The sequence below is a fragment of the Gigantopelta aegis genome, unplaced genomic scaffold (assembly GCF_016097555.1).
Source record: "Gigantopelta aegis isolate Gae_Host unplaced genomic scaffold, Gae_host_genome ctg6406_pilon_pilon:::debris, whole genome shotgun sequence".
In the NCBI taxonomy this organism is placed as follows: domain Eukaryota; kingdom Metazoa; phylum Mollusca; class Gastropoda; order Neomphalida; family Peltospiridae; genus Gigantopelta; species Gigantopelta aegis.
In genome coordinates, this window is record NW_024535015.1 from 1 (window position 1) to 17,662 (window position 17,662).

General features: G+C 49.7%; 1 protein-coding gene across 1 annotated transcript; it reads left to right on the forward strand.

Moving 5' to 3' along the window:
* Positions 1 to 12,888: 12,888 nt before the first annotated feature.
* On the forward strand, positions 12,889 to 13,449 carry LOC121366625 (translation initiation factor IF-2-like). The gene has a single exon (XM_041490998.1). It carries the CDS (start codon positions 12,889 to 12,891, stop codon positions 13,447 to 13,449), a length of 561 nt encoding a protein of 186 aa, XP_041346932.1.
* Positions 13,450 to 17,662: the final 4,213 nt, after the last annotated feature.

Genomic DNA, 17,662 nt, shown 5'->3' on the forward strand with positions numbered 1-17,662 from the left:
AATCGGGATCTTAAGTGAGGTTTACCTGTTGGTTTCAACTCAACCTGGCTGGTATTTCAAAACGGTACGTACAGGCAATCGATCTTGAACTAGAGGTTTACCTGTTGGTTTCAACTCAACCTGGCATGGTATTTCAAACGGTGCGTACAGGCAATCGTCTGTGGACTAGAGTTTACCTGTTGGTTTCCACTCACCCTGGCAATGGTTGTCAAACGTACGTAGAGGCAATCGATCTATGAACGTAGAGGTTTACGCTGTTGGTTTCAATCAACCTGTCAAATGGTATTTCAGAACGTACGTATCGGCCTCTATCTGTGCCCGTAGAGGTTTACCTGTTGGTTCAACTCACACTGGCAATGGATTTCAAAACGGTACGGACAGGCAGCGATCTGTGAACGTAGCGGTTTTACCTGTTGGTTCACTCCACCTGGCATGGTCTCAAAACGGTACGTCAGGCATCGATCGTGAAACGTAAGTACCTGTGGTTTCAACTCACCTGGCATGGTTTTCAACACGGACGTATCACATCTATGAACGTAGAGGTTTCCTGTTGGTTTCCACATACAACCTGGCAATGATGCAAACGGTACGTACCGGCAATCCCGTCTATGAACGTAGAGGTTTACCTGTTGGTTTCAACTCAACCTGGCAATGGTTTTCAAAACGGTACGTCCAGGCAATCGATCTATGCACTTAGAGTTTATCCTGTTGGTTTCAACTCACCTGGCAATGGTATTTCACAACTTACGTACAGGCATCGATCTGTGAACTAGAGGTTTACCTGTTTTGTTTCACCTCACGTGGCAATGGTATATTTCAAACGGGTACGTACAGGCAATCATCTTGAACGTATAGGTTTCCCCTGTTGGTTTCAACTCACCTGGCAATGGTATTTCAAACGGTACGTACAGGCAATCGATCTGTGAACGTAGAGGTTTACCCTTTGGTTTCCAAACTTCCCTGGCAATGGTATTTGCAAACGGTACGTACGGCATCCTCTATTAACTAGAGGTTTACCTTTGTTTCAACTCACCTGGCATGGTATTTCAAAACGGACGTACCGCATCGCTATGACCTAGAGGTTTACCTGTTGGTTTAAACTCAACTGGCATGGTATTTCAACGGACTTACGGCATCGTCTATACTCACTTCCTGTTGTTTCACTCAACCTGGCAAATGAGAATAATTTTCAACTGTACGTAGAGGCAATCATCATGACGTATCGGTTTACCTGTTGGTTTCACTCAACCTGGCAATAGTAATTTCAAACGGTACGTATGGCAGCGATCTATGAACGTAGAGGTTTACCTGTTTGTTTCATTCACCTGGCCATGTATTCAAAACGTACTACGCAATCGATCTATACCGTAGAGGTTTACCTGTTGTGTTTCAAACTCCACCTGGCATGGGTAGTTCAAAACGGTACGTACAGGGAATCGATCTGTGACCGTAGAGGTTTCCCTGTTGTTTCATTCAACTCCACCTGGCAATGGTATTGTCAAAACGGACGTAATGCAATCGATCTATGAACGTAGAGGTTTACCTTTTTGTTTCAACTAACCTGGCAATGGTATTTCAACGTACGTAAGGCAATCGATCTATGAACGTAGAGGTTACCTGTTGGTTTCAACTCACCTGGCAATGGTATTTCAAACAAACGGTACGTAAGGCAATCGATCTGAACGTAGAGGTTACCTGTGGTTTCAACTCACTGGCAATGGTATTTCAAAACGGTACGTACAGGCAAATCGATCTATGAACGTACTTTACCTGTTTTTCAACTCAACCTGGCAATGGTATTTCAAACGGTACGTACAGGCAATCGATCTATGAACGTGAGGTTTACCTGTTGGTTTCAACTCAACCTGGCAATGGTATTTCCACAACGGTACTTACAGGCAATCGATATATGAACGTAGAAGTTTACCTGTTGGTTTTAACTCACCTGGCAATGTTATTTCAACACGGTACGGTACAGGCAATCCATCTATGAACGTAGAGGTTTACCTGTTGTTTACCTCACCTGGCAATGGTTTTTCAAACGGTACGTACAGGCAACCATCTGTGACGTAGAGGTTTACCTGTTGGTTTCAACTCAACCTGCATGGTATTTCAAAACGGTAACGTACAGGCATCCATCTGTGACGTAGAGGTTTACCTGTTGTTTCAACTCAACCTGGCAATGGTATTTCAAAACGGTACGTACAGGCAATCGATCTGTAACGTAGAGGTTTACCTGTGGTTTCAACCACCTGGCATGGTAGTTCAAACGGTACGTACTCAATCGATCTATGACGTAGAGTTACCTGTTGGTTTCAACTTCAACCCTGGCAATGGTATTTCAAACGGTACGTAAGGGATCGTCTATGAACGTTAGAGGTTACCTGTTTTGTTTTCAACGCCACCTGGCAATGGTATTTCAAACGTATCGTACAGGCCATCGATCTATGACGTGCGGGTTCTTTTTTGTTTCAACTCAACCCTGGCAATGGTATTTCAAAAACGGTAGATAGAGCATCGATCTATGAACGTAAGCGTTTACCTGTTGGTTTCACTCACCTGCAGGGTAATTTCAAAACGGTCCCAGGCAATCGATCTATGAACTAGAGGTTTACCTGTTGGTTCAACTCAACCTGGCATGGTGTTCAAAAACGGTACGTACATGCATCGATCTCTGAAACGTAGAGGGTTTAACCTGTTGTTTCACTCAACCTGGCAATGGTATTTTCAACGGTACGTACGGCAATCCCTCGTATGAACGTAGAGGTTTACCCTGTTGGTTTTCAACTTCACCTGGCAATGGTAATTTTCAAAAACGGTCTACAGGCATGGATCTGTGACGTAGAGGTTTACCTTTTGGTTTCAACTCCCTGCAATGTATTTCAAACGGTACTACACAGGCCATCGATCTATGAACGTAGAGGTTTACCTGTTGGGTTCACTAACCTGGCAATGGATTATTCAAAAGGTACGTACAGGCATCTCTGTGACGTGATGTTTTTACCGTTGGGTTTCAACTCACCTGGCAATTGGTATTTCAACGAGTACGTACAGGCCATCCACTATGATCGATGAGGTTTACCTGTTGGTTCAAATCACCTGGCAATGGTATTTCAAAACGGTACTTACAGGCCTCCATCTGTGAACGTATAGGTTTACCCCTGTTGGTTTCAACTCAACCTGGCAATGGTATTTTCAATACGGTACGTACAAGCATCGATCTGTAACGTAGAGGTCTTAACTGTGGTTTCACTCACCTGGCAATGGGTATCGCACAACGGTCACGTCCGGCAAATCGATCTATGACCGTAGAGGTTTAACCCGTTATGTCAACTCAACCTCAATGGTTTTCCAAACGAGTACGTACAGGGCAATCGATCTGTGAACGTAAGGTTTTACCCTGGTGGTTTCAACTCAACCTGCAATGGTATTCAAAACGGTACGTATAGACACGACTGTGCACGTAGAGGTTTTACTGTGGTTTCAACTCAACCTGGCAATGTATTTCGACAACGGTACGTAAGTCAATCCATCTATGAACGTAGAGGTTTCCTTTGGTGTTCACTCAAACCGGCAATGTATTTCAAAACGTACGTACAGGCAATCGATCTATGAACGTAGAGGTTTACCTGTTGTTTTTCCAACTCAACTGGCATGGTATTTCAAACGGTCGTACATCACTCGATCTAATGAACGGTAAGGTTTACCTGTTGGTTTCAACTCATCCTGCAAGGTTTTCAAAACGGTACGTACAGGCATGATCGATCTGTGAACGTGAGGTTTACCTTTGGTTTTCACTCAACCTGGCAATGGTATTTCCAAAGACGGTACGTCAGAGCAAATCCGTCTGAACGTAGAGGTTTACACCTGTTGGTTCAACTAATCCTCAATGGTATTTCAAACGGTACTATAGGGCAATCGATCTATGAACGTAGAGGTTTACCTCTTGTTTCAACTCAACCTCAGGTAATTTCAAAAACGGTACGTAACTAGTTATGGCAATCCTGCTATTTCCTTAATGACACGCTTCCCCTCGTCGGGTCATGCCTACTTCCTTTCCCATCCCCCTTATTTATATTATTAGGTCCCACTGGCCCTCCACTGATCCTCTCTAATCTAATCATAAAAGTGGACCATCCATTGATCGCAAATACAGAGGCAGCTACGCGATGGTGGCTACAGCCAAGCGTGTGGACACAGAGAATAGCAGTGGGTGTTGGAGACAGGGCACAACACAAAACACAAGAACAATCGTCAGTCAATGTGCCGACACCACATGGAAGCTAGTAACAAAAAGGGACGGCAGTCGATAATAAGAGGCAAGGATGAAGGCACGTAGTTGGTGAAACAGGAGGATCTTCTTACACGACCCCAAAATCCCAAACAATATGGAAAAAAGGGAGTAGCAAAAAAAAGGAACATACCGGAAGTAGAGCCGTATTGGAGGACTAGAGATCAAGACAATGGGAGAATTCGACATGCCAATGTAGACTGGTACTTAATAATGGGCCAGTAGGGTGAGGCAAGACCCCATACATGACGTAGAAGACGTACGAGCAGAAAGACTAGAAATACCATGTGTGAGGAAAAAGAAGGGGGAAAAAGAAGGAGTACTTCTCTAAGCATGCTCGGTCAGACTATGCTTCAACGAAGAGTGTCCACCATCCTCTCAAGAAAATGAAAAGCACATGCATGCCTTGGGAGACGAATACGAAGAGATGTGTAAACTGAACATCATACAATCATGGAATGTTAGTCAAGGATTAATCATGTACAAAGACATGAAACACGGGGATCTTGAAATGCGTGTCACGCAATAGTGTGGTGGAGCACGAGAAATGAAGGTGGAAAAGTCCGCGGAATCAAAAACGGAATTGAAAAAAGACTAGAAGAGAGGATAAGAAAATAAGGCAGAAAAAGTCTCGGGGCGGGAACAAAAGGAAGTGGAGGTGACAAACGAAGGACGAAAGAGGGCATCCATCTGAAGGACAGGAAGCTCAAGTGGTCAGCGGAGCCCGCGGAGGGAGTAAACACTCAGAGCGAACAAGGCAGGTGCATAAGTGCAACCAATGGAGTTCAAAGGGTAATAACATCCGGATAAGTTCGTCAGTTGAACTGGCGGTAGGTGGAAATACGTAACAAGACTAACAGGCGGATTTGTATTACAGATAAAGGTAACAAGTCAGATACAAAGAGCAAGGGATCAGTCGAAGACCCGGGGATAGGCTAAAGAAGAGGAACGGGTACGGGACCCAAAAACTCGGCACGCCTCCGCGATACAGTACAGAGGAAAAAGTGCTTACGTGGACTAAAAGGGAAGCGGTTCGGGCGCAGAGGACAGAGAACGGGGTGGTCAAAGGATGTTTGTGGGAAAAAGACACTCGCACAGGACAGACGGGCGCTCCGAAAGGGATAAACGTGACTCAGCCCAATGATACCCAGCACGCGCGGTCTAACGCAGCTTCATACGTGGTAACACACACGCGCCTGTGAGAGTGGGCAGTCCATGGCAGATCTCCTAGGGGCGAAGGCAAAAGGTGAAAGGGAACAAACTGTTGGTAGGCGATAACAAACTTAGAGCTGTGAAAGCACGCGGTCGACATCCACACAAGGAATAGAAGACAACACCATCTGGTGGGGCAATGGGGGGAAAAGCAAAGAGATAGGGAATGGGAGGGAAAGGGAGAAAGGGGGAGAGGGCTAACGGAATCGGGGGCAGAAGTCGGAATTAAAAGGAGGAGAGGAGGGAAACGGGGGGTGAAAAAGAAAGTGGAAATCGGGGATGTAAAACAGTAGGAAAGAAGAGGGGAAGGGGTGGAAGGGGGGGGTAAAAAAAAGGAAAAGGGAGGGAAAAAAGGGAATAAGAGAGGAGAGAAGGAAAAAGGGGGAAATGGGTGGGGGAATTGAAGAAAGGGGAGGGAGTCGGGAAACACCGGTCAGAAGTTCAAAAACGAAATAACACGGGGTGAGCCAGCTTCTGTCATAAGGGCGACCGTCATCAATTACTACAGCGCTAAGGCCAGGCGTGAATCTTGATCCCTAGACAGGTCTGCGTCGCATAGGAGTCTGTCCGGACATGTTCGTGAAATATAGGGGTAAAGGGATATGCTTCTCCGTTCTACTATGCCCAAAAGAGGTCATATAGTTTGGTCGACAGAGAGAGACATATATATCAGTCATAACGAGCGCCATATGGGCGGGGAAACGCACAAACATGGAAATGGGCCCTCTGAAGACAAAACATGGTGAAAGGAGAGGACATCCGCTCGCCAACACCTACAATACGACAGGATAGGGTACACAATGGTGCGGTATGTCATCAAAAAGTGTGTAGACAACTTGACGGGTAACAGCGATAGAAAAGGTAATGAGTCCACTAGGACACACATCACTCTATAGGCACGGCCTCAGGAGGGGGCTAGGCTCTGGTTAATAAAGGGAATAAGGTGTCAACAGAACCCGGGTGCAGTGGTAGCGAGGAGGAAACGGGAGTAGCACAGTCATCAAGAGAGAAAAATGCCGTCGTTAATGCGGTGCTTATGGAAAAGATGAAACAATGGGGTAGTACGCTAGGAACCCTGCTGGTCCTTTTCCACCAGCCAAGCCAGAGAGCGATGACGAGGGGGAAGGGGGAGGTATATACACAGAAAAGGGACCGGGGGGTGGGGGACAACAGATTAGTAAATCACGGGAGTTGTTGGGCAGGCCTGGGGGGGTACACGAGTATGAGAGTATCAACAAGCAACTGCTGGGTAGGTGTGCAAAGCGGTACCATGACAGAGGAGAAGTGACTAGACATAGACGGTGGTGATAACACCTGGGGATTGCTGAGCACATAGGATGGTAAATACCGTGCAGAACAGCAGAACCGGAGGGCTTCTAGCAGGGAAGACTTACAACGTGGGGAGGGAGGAGGTGGAAATCAACCGAATGGGGACGGGAGGGGGCGCATCTAGAGGTTAGCGGGTGTACTGCGAGGTGAAGAAAGTTGGTGTAAGACACGCCGGTTAAAAGATGACTGAGAAGCAAAAGGAGGTACTACGCAAAAGCGCGTACCTGAGTAAGGGAAGTACACACACAAAGGGGAGTAAGCGGGAAAAGTCACAAAAAGAGAACGGGAGGAACCAAGTACGTAGTGGACGCAGAGTAAACATAAAAGAGTAACGTCGGGTCACTAGGGGAGAACAACTGCGGGAAGGTCAGAGGACACAGCAAAGAAATTGGAAAAAAAGTGGTGGTATGACACGTAAAGGGGAGTAATACGTGATGGGAGTTGTGTCAAGAGAAAGGGCAACTAGGGTGAGAAGGGCAAGGGGAGGCGTAATGAGTAATAGTAATGGAAGCACAGTTCGACGACCTCAGTTAAAAGGATATATGGTGGGGAGGACAGAAAACAGTAGTGTAAAGAAAGCTCACTGTAAGCCAACAGGAGATGAAGGTGGAAGAAATTGGAGTACAGGAAAAGGAGAGACGAATGGAACGGAAGGGAATGGGTAATGGAAGAACAGGTGGTAGCAGGAGAAGAACAAGGAAGAATAAACAAGACAGATCTATGAACAGGGAAGTGGAGAACAAAGGGGGTTCAGCGAGAAGGGAAAAATGAGGAAAAAAGCAAGAAAAGGAGGGTAAAAAGAAGAAAAGAGAGAGGGAAAGGGAAAGAAAGTCAAAGATAAGGGAGAAGACGAACAATAAGAAGAGAACAGAGGATATTTCAGAACAACAAAATAGGAACGGAAGAAGTGAGTCAATAAGGAAGTACAAAGAGTAAAAATCGAAGACAGAAAGGAACATCGGACAAAGGTAAGGTGAAAAAGGGGAAAAGAGAGAGGAAGAGGAAGAGGGTTGCGCAGGTGTAAGGGGGAAGGAAAATAAAAATACAAAGTGGAACGACGCATGAGGGTCAGAGGTAAAAGAGGCAAAGATATGAGCAATAGACAGGAGAGAGAACACCTAGATTAGTCGAAACGTGACGTGAAGGAGAGACTAAAACAAGTAGGCGCAAAAGCAAAAGGTACGAGGAGCTGCTGAAGAAAAGGCACCGACAAGATGACGAATAGACAGTAAAAAAAGAAGGGGGGGACAGAGGGACGAAAAAACAGGGGGAGATGAGGAAGTAAGCGAAACGGAAAGAGGACAGAAGAGAACAACTAGAATTCACAGAAAGGGGACCGTACGGGCATAAGCCGTAGAAGAAAGGCTCAATAAAAACAAAAGGAAAAGAAGGCGACGAGATATAGGAAGGGGATACAGTAAGAGACTGGGAACAAGTCAAAAAGAACGGGAACGAGACAAACTTTGTTAGAAATAGAGGGAGGTAGAAAAAACACAACGAGAAAACACACGAATGTGAAGACGACGAGGCTGGTAAATCTGCAGAAATTAAAAAATAAGGGGGGGAAGGACATAGAACAAGAAGAGAACTCAGTACATCCAAAAAGTAAAGATTCATGTTGGCAAAAAGACAAGGGAGTTAGTGGTGTAAACAAAAAAGGAGAAGTCACTAGTTAAGAGAGGCTGGCGGAACATGGAGTATCAAGGGAGAGGATAACACACAGGGAGTAGGAGAAAGAGAGATTAGATGGAACTAAGATCGCTGATGCGGGGAGAAGATTCAGAAACAAGGGTACGTGTCCAAGCAGTGTGCAGGTAAGTAAGAAAGAAACTAACTGAGGATACAGAGCTCGAGAGAGCACACCAATAGCCATAATGGAGACATAAGGGAAGGAAGGGCAGGTGGAAACATGAAATAAAAACAGTATAAAAGTAGGATAGCAATAGAGGCACTGAAGTGGAGGAAATAAGAATAATAACGGGAATAACTAAGGTGAGATATACACATAAAGAAGGAAAAAACACTCACATGGGAGGTAAGGGGTGTACAATATTGTGGGGGATGATGCAAGTGAAGACCAATCACAGGAGTAAAAAGCGAAGTGGGGATAGAATGTGATTGGTGACGAGAAAGAAGCGACACAGGTATGTAGAAAGAAAAAAGACGAGAAAGCAAAGGTAGGAACATAAAGTGTGAGAAGGAGAAGAGAGAGTGAGCAAGAGTGAAAAAACTAAATACCAGAGAGAAGAAAGGAAAGAAGAGCAATTTCGGTTTGGTCGAACTGGAAAGAATAGCAACGGAAGAAGCTACAAACAAAGGAAAGAGGAAAGAAACGAGACAGGGAGGAGGTAAGGAGTGATGGACGAAAAAGGAAGAGAGGAAGAAAGAAAAAGGTAGAGTGAGAGAAATGGATACGTAGGATAGGGGAAGAGGGAGGGGCACGAAAAGAAAATAAGCATGATGGGTCAAGAGGGAGAGGAGGGCAGCGTGTGACAAAGGGGAGAGACAAAACGGGTTACCAGAAATGGCGGAAGCAACAAACGTGGAGATAATAAGGTGGATGGGGAAAGAGAATTGTGAAATACATGGATTAGGGACATAGAGTTAAATAGGTGGGAGGGGTGAAGGTGCACGTGTCGGGAAAGTACAAGACACAGAAACAAGTGGGGGCTACTCGATCAAAACACGAGTGGAGTCATGGAGGCGTACAGAGAACAGAATAAAAGGAGATAAAAGCCGATGGTAGAAGAAAAGAAGAGAACAAGCAGCGATAACGGACAAGGGGGGGGTGGAGGAACAGTTAGAAGGGTAGCCAGAAATGGGCCGGACAAAGAGGCGCAGAGAAAAGGAGACGTGATCAAGGACGATCTAGAAGAGGAATCAAAAATGAGGCCGCGGACTGGATTGGGGAAAGTTCCTTGAATACAACAGGGAGCTACAATCGGGAAGGGAAGAGCATCACACGCAACCAAAACATGGCTGACCCGGAAAAGGATACAAGCGAAAACAAGGAAACAACAAGCCAAACACACACGCCGAGAAAAGCAAAGAGAAAAAGCAGAAAAACGAGAAGTGCGCAGGAAGCCCAGGGGAACGCGTAGAATATGCTAGAAAATGTCAGGGAAAGAGATCAAGCTAAAATGCCGGACGAAGTATAAAAATAGGAGACACGTATGGCATGCAGAACACGCAGGTCGGAATGTTCAAAGACCACGCAATAAGAATAAGATAAAAGTTATCGAGGACGGGGGGGGGGAGGATGGAAGGTAGGAGAGGGTCCTCGAACACGCAAGGCACAAATGGGGGCTCAAATTCAAAAAATTAGTAACGAGTACAAGGAATGACATAAAACAGGACGGGCGCTCACACCAAGTTGGGAAAATAAGGATACTATGCGGGATAAAACGCTAGGTGCAATCACAGAAGAACGTAGTTATACTCCAGTAAGGGCGGAGAAAGGAAAAAAAATACGGCAGAAGAGCAATCAGGGGACGTATATAACGTAACTGATATAGCAGATCGCACCTTAAAACTCGTCCACACTGTGCGCGAATAGAAGCTGACCCTGTATCGAATCTTGACACTGGTATAGGCACCATCCCCGTGAGGCCAAGAAAAGGAGAAAAGCTGTCTCCAGTTGCAGGGGATGGCGCGACAGTCCCAACAGACAATACGAGAAACATGGAAACAAAGAAGTAGAAGGATCACGACAGTACAGGCACGACATCGAAAGAGGTCGCAGCAACGAAAAACAGACTAAACGGACGGATGCACTAGACCCCGGTAAAGGGATTTCACAATACACCATCGGTTGTGGGGAAGGCAATACAAGGAAAACAGAAGGGCACAGGGAGGCAGTCAGCAACTGTGTGTTACCTTTCCCATCGAAGTATGTATGATACGTTTTCTCATTACTCTGTGTGTATACGTCGTCTGAACAGACCTCGTGTTATTATCAGCTTATTGGGCACATTTCATTTACAGTCTTATGTAATATGTGTTGTCGACAACCGAATACATATGGTCTAAATTTGGAGAGCAGTGTCACAGGAGAAAAGGTGAAATGAAAGAGGCGGGAGTGAAAGATGCACCGAGCCACTGTAAGGGCTGAAGAGGAAAAGAAGGGGAGCAGGGGGAGAAGGTAAAGAAAAGGGGGGAGGGGGAAAAAGGAGAACAAGCGGGGGTGGAGTCATAGGAAAGTTGAAGGGAAGAAGAAAGAAGTGTGGTATGTAAACTGGTGGTGCAGGCTGACAAGCAATTAAGAAACATTGGACGCACACACAATATAATGACAGAGACAATACACATTAAAGGAGGATGTGGTGTATGAAGTGCTGTGGGACAAAAGGAGGGTAAGGGATGGGGTGAGGGGGTGGAACTAAAAGCGGAATAAGGATACTGTCAGGTAAGGGGGGGAGGTTGGGGAAAGGAGTGTGGTAAAATAGGGTGTGTTTGTGCAATAGAATGCAACATAAACAAGGATGATAGATAGGTGAATCAATGCTCACAGCGTATCGTCGGAGAATCTAAAGGAACTGGTGTGCATCATCAGTTCCGGGATAGATATTATAAGATGTAACACAAGGAGACGCGGGTGAGTGTGACCACATAAGCGAACGTAACGGGGTGTGAAAGACACAGTTGAGTTAAAACAGCGTAAGAATACGAGTTCAGGACATAACCAGTGGAGAAGTGGGGAAGAAAGGAAGGGGGGAAAGGGTGGTCATACCATGCATAATCAGTGCAATGAGTGACACCAGGGGGTGAAGAAGGGAAGGATGGTGCCACACACGCTAAGCAGTGAGCTAGGTTACAACAGAGAGTGTTGGACAACGCAGTGATCGCACAGGTACAGGGTGTCGGACCTCAGTACTCTCAACGACAGGTGAAAAGAAAGGGAAGATAAGGGGGTGAAAGATGTGGAAGGGGGTGGGAGGGGGAAAAAAAGGGTGAGGGAAGGGGGAAGAAAAGAACGCGGAGGAAGGGGGAAGTGAAGAAAGAAAGGGGAGGGGGAAGCAAGAAGGGGGGAAAGGGAGAAAATAGAAGAAGGGAGGGAGAGGGAGAAAAGGAAAAAGGGGAGAGGAAGGGGGATGGGAGGGGGAGGAAGAAAGGGAAAAAAGGGAGAAGAGAAAGGAAAAAAAAAAAAAGGGGAGAAGAAAGCGGGAGGAGAAGAAGAGGGGGAGAACAGGGAGGGAGGAATAGGGTCGGGGGGGGGAAGGGGGAAGGTAGGAAAAGGGCAGGAAAGGGGGAGGAGGGGGAGGTGGGGGGAAGGGAGAGAAAGGGAGGGGATGACAGGGAAGAAAGAGAAAAGAAGGGAAAGGGGGGGAAAGAAAGGGGGAGGGGGGGCGGAAACGAAGAGAAGGGGGGGAAAGAAGGAGACGGGGGAAGAGGAGGGAAAACCAGTGGGGAGGGGGGAAGTTAAAAAGAGAAAGCGACAAAAAAGTGAAAAGGGAAAGGAGTGAGCAGGGAAGAAAAGGGAGACACAGGGGAGGGAGGGGAGGGGGAGCGACATCGAACGAGAAGAACGATCAATGGAGACGTGGGGGGGAAAAGACGGAGAAAAGAGAAGCAACAAGCGGGAGGAGATGCGAGAAAGGGGAAGAGAGGTAGGGAAAAGGGTGATAGAGAGAAAAAGGCATGGGGGGGGGTGAAAAAGGGGGGAGGGGAAGGACAGGGGGGTAGAGGGGGGGGGAAACGGGGGGGGGAGAAAGGGAAATTGGGAAAGCCAGAAAGGGAAAAGGAGAAAAAAAAAAAAGGGACGGAAAGTGAAGTGGGGGAAGGGTGGAAGTAAGAGGAGGGGGGGGGGGGGAGGAAAGAGAAAGAGGAAGGATAAACAGAGGAAGGAGCACAGAGGGGGGGGGGGGGGGGGGCGACAGGGGGGTGACGGAGGAGGGAGGGAGAGGGAGGGAGGGGGAGAAAGGGGAGGTGGGGCGGGAACAACAAAGAAGAAAGAGGAGAAAAAGGAAAGGGGGGGAGATAGCACGGGGGGAGGGGCGGGGGGAGGGATGAGGGAATAAAAGAAAGGGGGGGGGAGGGGGAAAAAGGGGGAGAGAAAGATGGCTAAGTGCCGGGGGGACAAGAGCAGGAGAGAGGAAGGGGCTGGAGAGCAGGGGGGCCAGTGGGGAAACAGAACGCGACGGGGCGAGAGGGGGACGATGGGGACGGGCAGGGGGCACGGAGCGCGGGAAAGAGGGGGCCGCAGGGGTCTGGCCAGGGGTGGACCCGGGCAGCGGGAGGCAGGCGCGGGGGGAGCAGGGCCAGGGACCAGGACGCGACGGGAGGAGAGGGAAGGGACCGGGGGGGGCCCGGGCGGGGGGGGACAGCCGCGGAACGCCGGCGACCGGGGGGGGGGACGACGGGGGCCGGGGGGGGGACCACGGACCGCTCCAGGGACGCGACACGGTGGGAGCCTGGGCCGGGACAGAGGCCGCGAGCGGGAGACGCCGGGGGGGGAAGACCGGCAGGGATTAACCACGCACCGCGCGGCGCCAGGTCAGGACGAACTGGGGGGACGGCCAGGAGGCCAAAGGCGCGACGCGAGCGATGGCCGGCCCGGGGGGGGGAACCGGGCCGAAGGGGCCCATACCGCGGCGCACAGAGCCGGACGACCGGCATGACCAGGGCCGAGGGACCCATTACGCGCGGCAGATCGGGGGGGCCGGCGACCGGGGGCCAGGGCCATGGGGAACACAGACCCTTCTACTTGCAGAGGCGGGCCGGGCGGGGGGGAGCCGGCCGGGGGGACCAACAGGGCCGGAAGGCCAGAGCGGGCCTGCTACACCCGGTGGGGGAAGACGTACAGGAGGCCCACCTCACGGCGACGGGGCCTCGCGGCCGGGGGGGGAGCCATGGCCGTGGGAACCCAGGGAACCAGACGGCATCAAGCGAGCCGTACTACGGGGGGCCAGGCGTGAGGAACCACAGAGCTGTGCTGGCAGCGAGCCGGGATACCTTGGTGGAACGCATGGCCATAGGACCACAGACCGCGACTTCAGGATCGGGGCCCCTGCGCCGGGGGAAGCCCGGACGGGGGCACCTAACCTCTACGGTCTGACGAGGCCCTGGACGACGGGGGGAAAGCCGGGGCCAGCGGAGTTGAACCACAGGGAACCGCTATGCAGGAGCATTGGCCTCCCGCCGGGGGGGAAAACCGTGCAGATGTGAACCAACAGTACCGCTACGGCTCAGGCCTGTCGTACCGGGTTGGGAAGTGCTCTTGTGCCAGTTAGTGAACTCACATAACCGCACTGCCTAGACGAGGCCTGACGTACCGGTGGAAGACAATTGGCCAGTGTGGAAACACAGAAAACGCGACGCATTCGAGTCAGTAGACCGTGGGGGGGGAAGCATGGGGCAGTATGAGTTGACCACAAACCCGCCGGGCGAAGCGGGTTGCCCGGTACGGACGTGGGGGACAGACCGCCAGGGGGTGACCACGATAGGTATATAGCGGGGGCCTGGGAATCCGGGGGGAAAGAAAGGGAGGAGCGAAAACAGTACAGATAACGCAAGATGTAGTCACTAAGACAGGAAGAGTGAGTGTGGCACACACAAGGGGAAAAAAAAGGGGAAAGACGGGAAAAGAGGGACGAGACGAACGTGTGAGAAGGAATGGAGTACAAGAACCTCTACGGACAGGAGCGGGAAGGGACGACCGTGTGGGGGAAAAGACTGCGGAAGTGAACCAAGAGGAAAGAGAGAATAAGCGTGGGGGAAGCTAAGAAGGGGGGGGAAGGGGAAGGGGGAGGGAAAACAGACCGCGACGTCACAAGGGTGCATACTCCGTGGGGGAAGCCATGCCAGTGGATTGAACCCGTAAACTCTACGTTCTGTAAAGATAGATTGCAGGGCTCCACTGTGGGGGATACCATTGCCGGTGAGTAACCCGACTACGGGCATGATAGAGACCACTGTAAGGCCCGGTGAAATACCACGTGGCCAGGGTGGGGGTAAACCAACAGTAACGCTACGGCAGAAATCGTTGCCGGGCCAAGGTGGGAAGACCTGCCAGTGAGGGAACAGAACCTCTACGTTCGAGTGGGGATGGCCCATACGTTTACCCCCGTGGTTGGTGGAATACCATGCCGTTTGAGTTTTGGGAAACACACAAAGTAACCTCGAATTCCAAGAGGATGGGTCGGCTTACCTATTTGATCTGTGCCAGGTGATTGAACCAACAGGTAACCTCTACTTCACACGCGATTGCCGGGCGTACCGTGTGGGAGAACCGGGCTAGTGCTTGAACCAACAGGGAAACTCTCGTTCATAATCTGCCTGCGCGTTGGAAATCCCGGGCCGGTGGATGACACAAAAAAAAAAAAGTACGCTCTACTGCAACGTGTGGGCAGGTCGTAACCTTTGTGATACATTGCAGTGGGTTGGACCCACGTAACCTCTACTTCACGATGTTGCCTGTACGTACCGTCTGTGAAAGACCTGCCAGGTGTTTAGAACCACAGGTAACCTCTAGTCATAGTGGATTCCTGTACTACTCGTTTGGAATCCAGGCCTGGTGAGTTAACACATGTACCTCCTACGTTCACAGTGGCCTGTACTGTACTTTGGTGAAATACCCTGCACGTTGCTTTGAAACCACACCGGGTCCATCCGTTCATAGTCCGACTGCTGTACGTCCGTGTGCACATCCATTCCAGGTTTGAGTGGAACCACAGAACCGACTCGGTCCCAGAGCGATGGCCTGGACGTACCGTTTTTGAAATCCGCGCCGATTGAACCAACATACCTCACGTTCGATTGTATGCCTTAGACCGTGTGAAATCATTGCCAGGTGATGTGAAAACACAGGAACCTCGACTCGTGATGTGCCTGCACTACCGTTTGAAATCCATTTGGCCGGTAGGCCACAGGTACCTCTCCGTCGCGCTTCGGGGGCCGGACGTCCGGGGGGTGGGGGGAAATACCAGGGGCCAGTTGAGTGAAACAACAGGGCTCTACTTATAATCGATTGCCTCTAGACCGTTTTGAATACCATGCGGTTGAGTAACCAACAGGTAAGCTCTAACTTCATAGATCGTTCCTGCCGTACCGTTTTGGGGGGAAGTACCATTGCCCGGGAAGTTGGAACACATACCTCTCGTTCATAGAGCCGGAGTCCCTCGACGTACCGGTTTGGAAATCCATTTGCCAGTTGATTGAAACCAACAGTACCCTACGTTCAGTCGATGGCCTTACCGTGTGGAAGACCAACTTGCGCCATTGATGCCACAGTAAACTCTACGTTCGAGCGTTACCGAACGTACGTTGGGGTGATACCCTGCCAGGTGGATGGAAAACCCATGTTAAACCTCCTCACGTTCCTAATCATGCTTACGCCGGTGTGATACGGGCCATGAATTGAAACCAACAGTACCTCTAATTGCCGATCGGGGGCCGCGACGTACCATTTTGAACCCATGGCCAGTTAGTGACCACAGTGCCTCGACGGGTCATATTCGGATTGCCTCTCGGCACCGTTTATTTCGGGGGGAATACCCTTGCCAGTTGGTAAACCACAGGGACGATCACGTGCGAACTAGAGGGGCCTGACTCCCGTGGGAAGACCTTGCCACGGTAGTTGAACCACGGGACCTCTACGTTCCAGATCGGATTGCCGGGCGACCGGTTTGGAAAGCCATGCCATTTAGGTGAACACAGTCAACTCGACGGTCCAGAGATGGATCTGCCTGGACGTTACGGTTTGGGGGCAGACCATTGCCGTTGAGCTTGAACCAAATACCGCTACGGTCCAAAAAAATGTTGCTGTACTACCGCTTTGTGAAGACCAGGGCCAGGTTGAGCTGAAACCAAGGTACCGCTACGTGTCACAGATTGATGCCCTGTACGGTCCGGTTTTGAAGACCATTGCACTGCGGGAACCACACGGATACCGCGACGTCCACAGTCGAGTGACTGACTACGTTTTGAATACCTTGCCAGGTTGAGTTGAAAACCACCGGTCAAACCTCGACGGATTATAGATCGATTGCCGTACGTACCGTTTGAAATCCATGGCCAATTGTGATTGAAACCAACAGTAACCTCTACGTTCACAGATCGATTGGCCTGTCTACCGTTTGAAAATACCGATTGCCACTCTTGATTGATCCACCCAGGTACACCTCACCGGTTCATAGCATGCTCATGCCGGTCACGCTACCGTGTTTGAGAACCAGTTGCCAGTTGAGACACAGGCAGGGACCTCTACGGTCACCATGATCGGATGCCTGTACGGACGTTTTGAATACATGGCATTGGGTGGAAACCACGTACCTCTACTATCACACTCAGATCGGGGTTGCCTACGTAACCACTGTGTATAAGAATCGCAGTGCCAGGTGTTGCAACCACAGATACCGCTACGGGCACACAGGTCGTGGCCTATACCTACCGCTGGCTGGATTTTACTAAAATTGCCAGGGTGGTCGTGGAACCTCTACGTTCACTAGGTCGGAGTGGCCTCGAGTACCGTTTGGGAATCCAAAGTGCGTGAGTTGGAACCAACATAACCTCCTCGTTCACGATCGAGTTTTACGGGTTGTTATCAACTCAACTGGCAGGGTATTTCAAAACGTACGTCAGTCAATCGAAGCTGTGAACGAGAGGTTGTACCTGTTGTTTTCAACTCAACCTGGCAATGGTAATTTCAAAACGGTACGGAGAAGGCTCGGCTCTATGACCGTAAGGTTTACCTGTGGTTTCACTCAACCTGGCAATGGTATTCAAAACGGTACGGATAGAAATCGATCTTGTGAACGTAAGGTTTACCGTTGTTTCACGCCACCTGGCCCTGGTAATTTCAAACGTACGATACAGGCAAATCGATCTGTGACC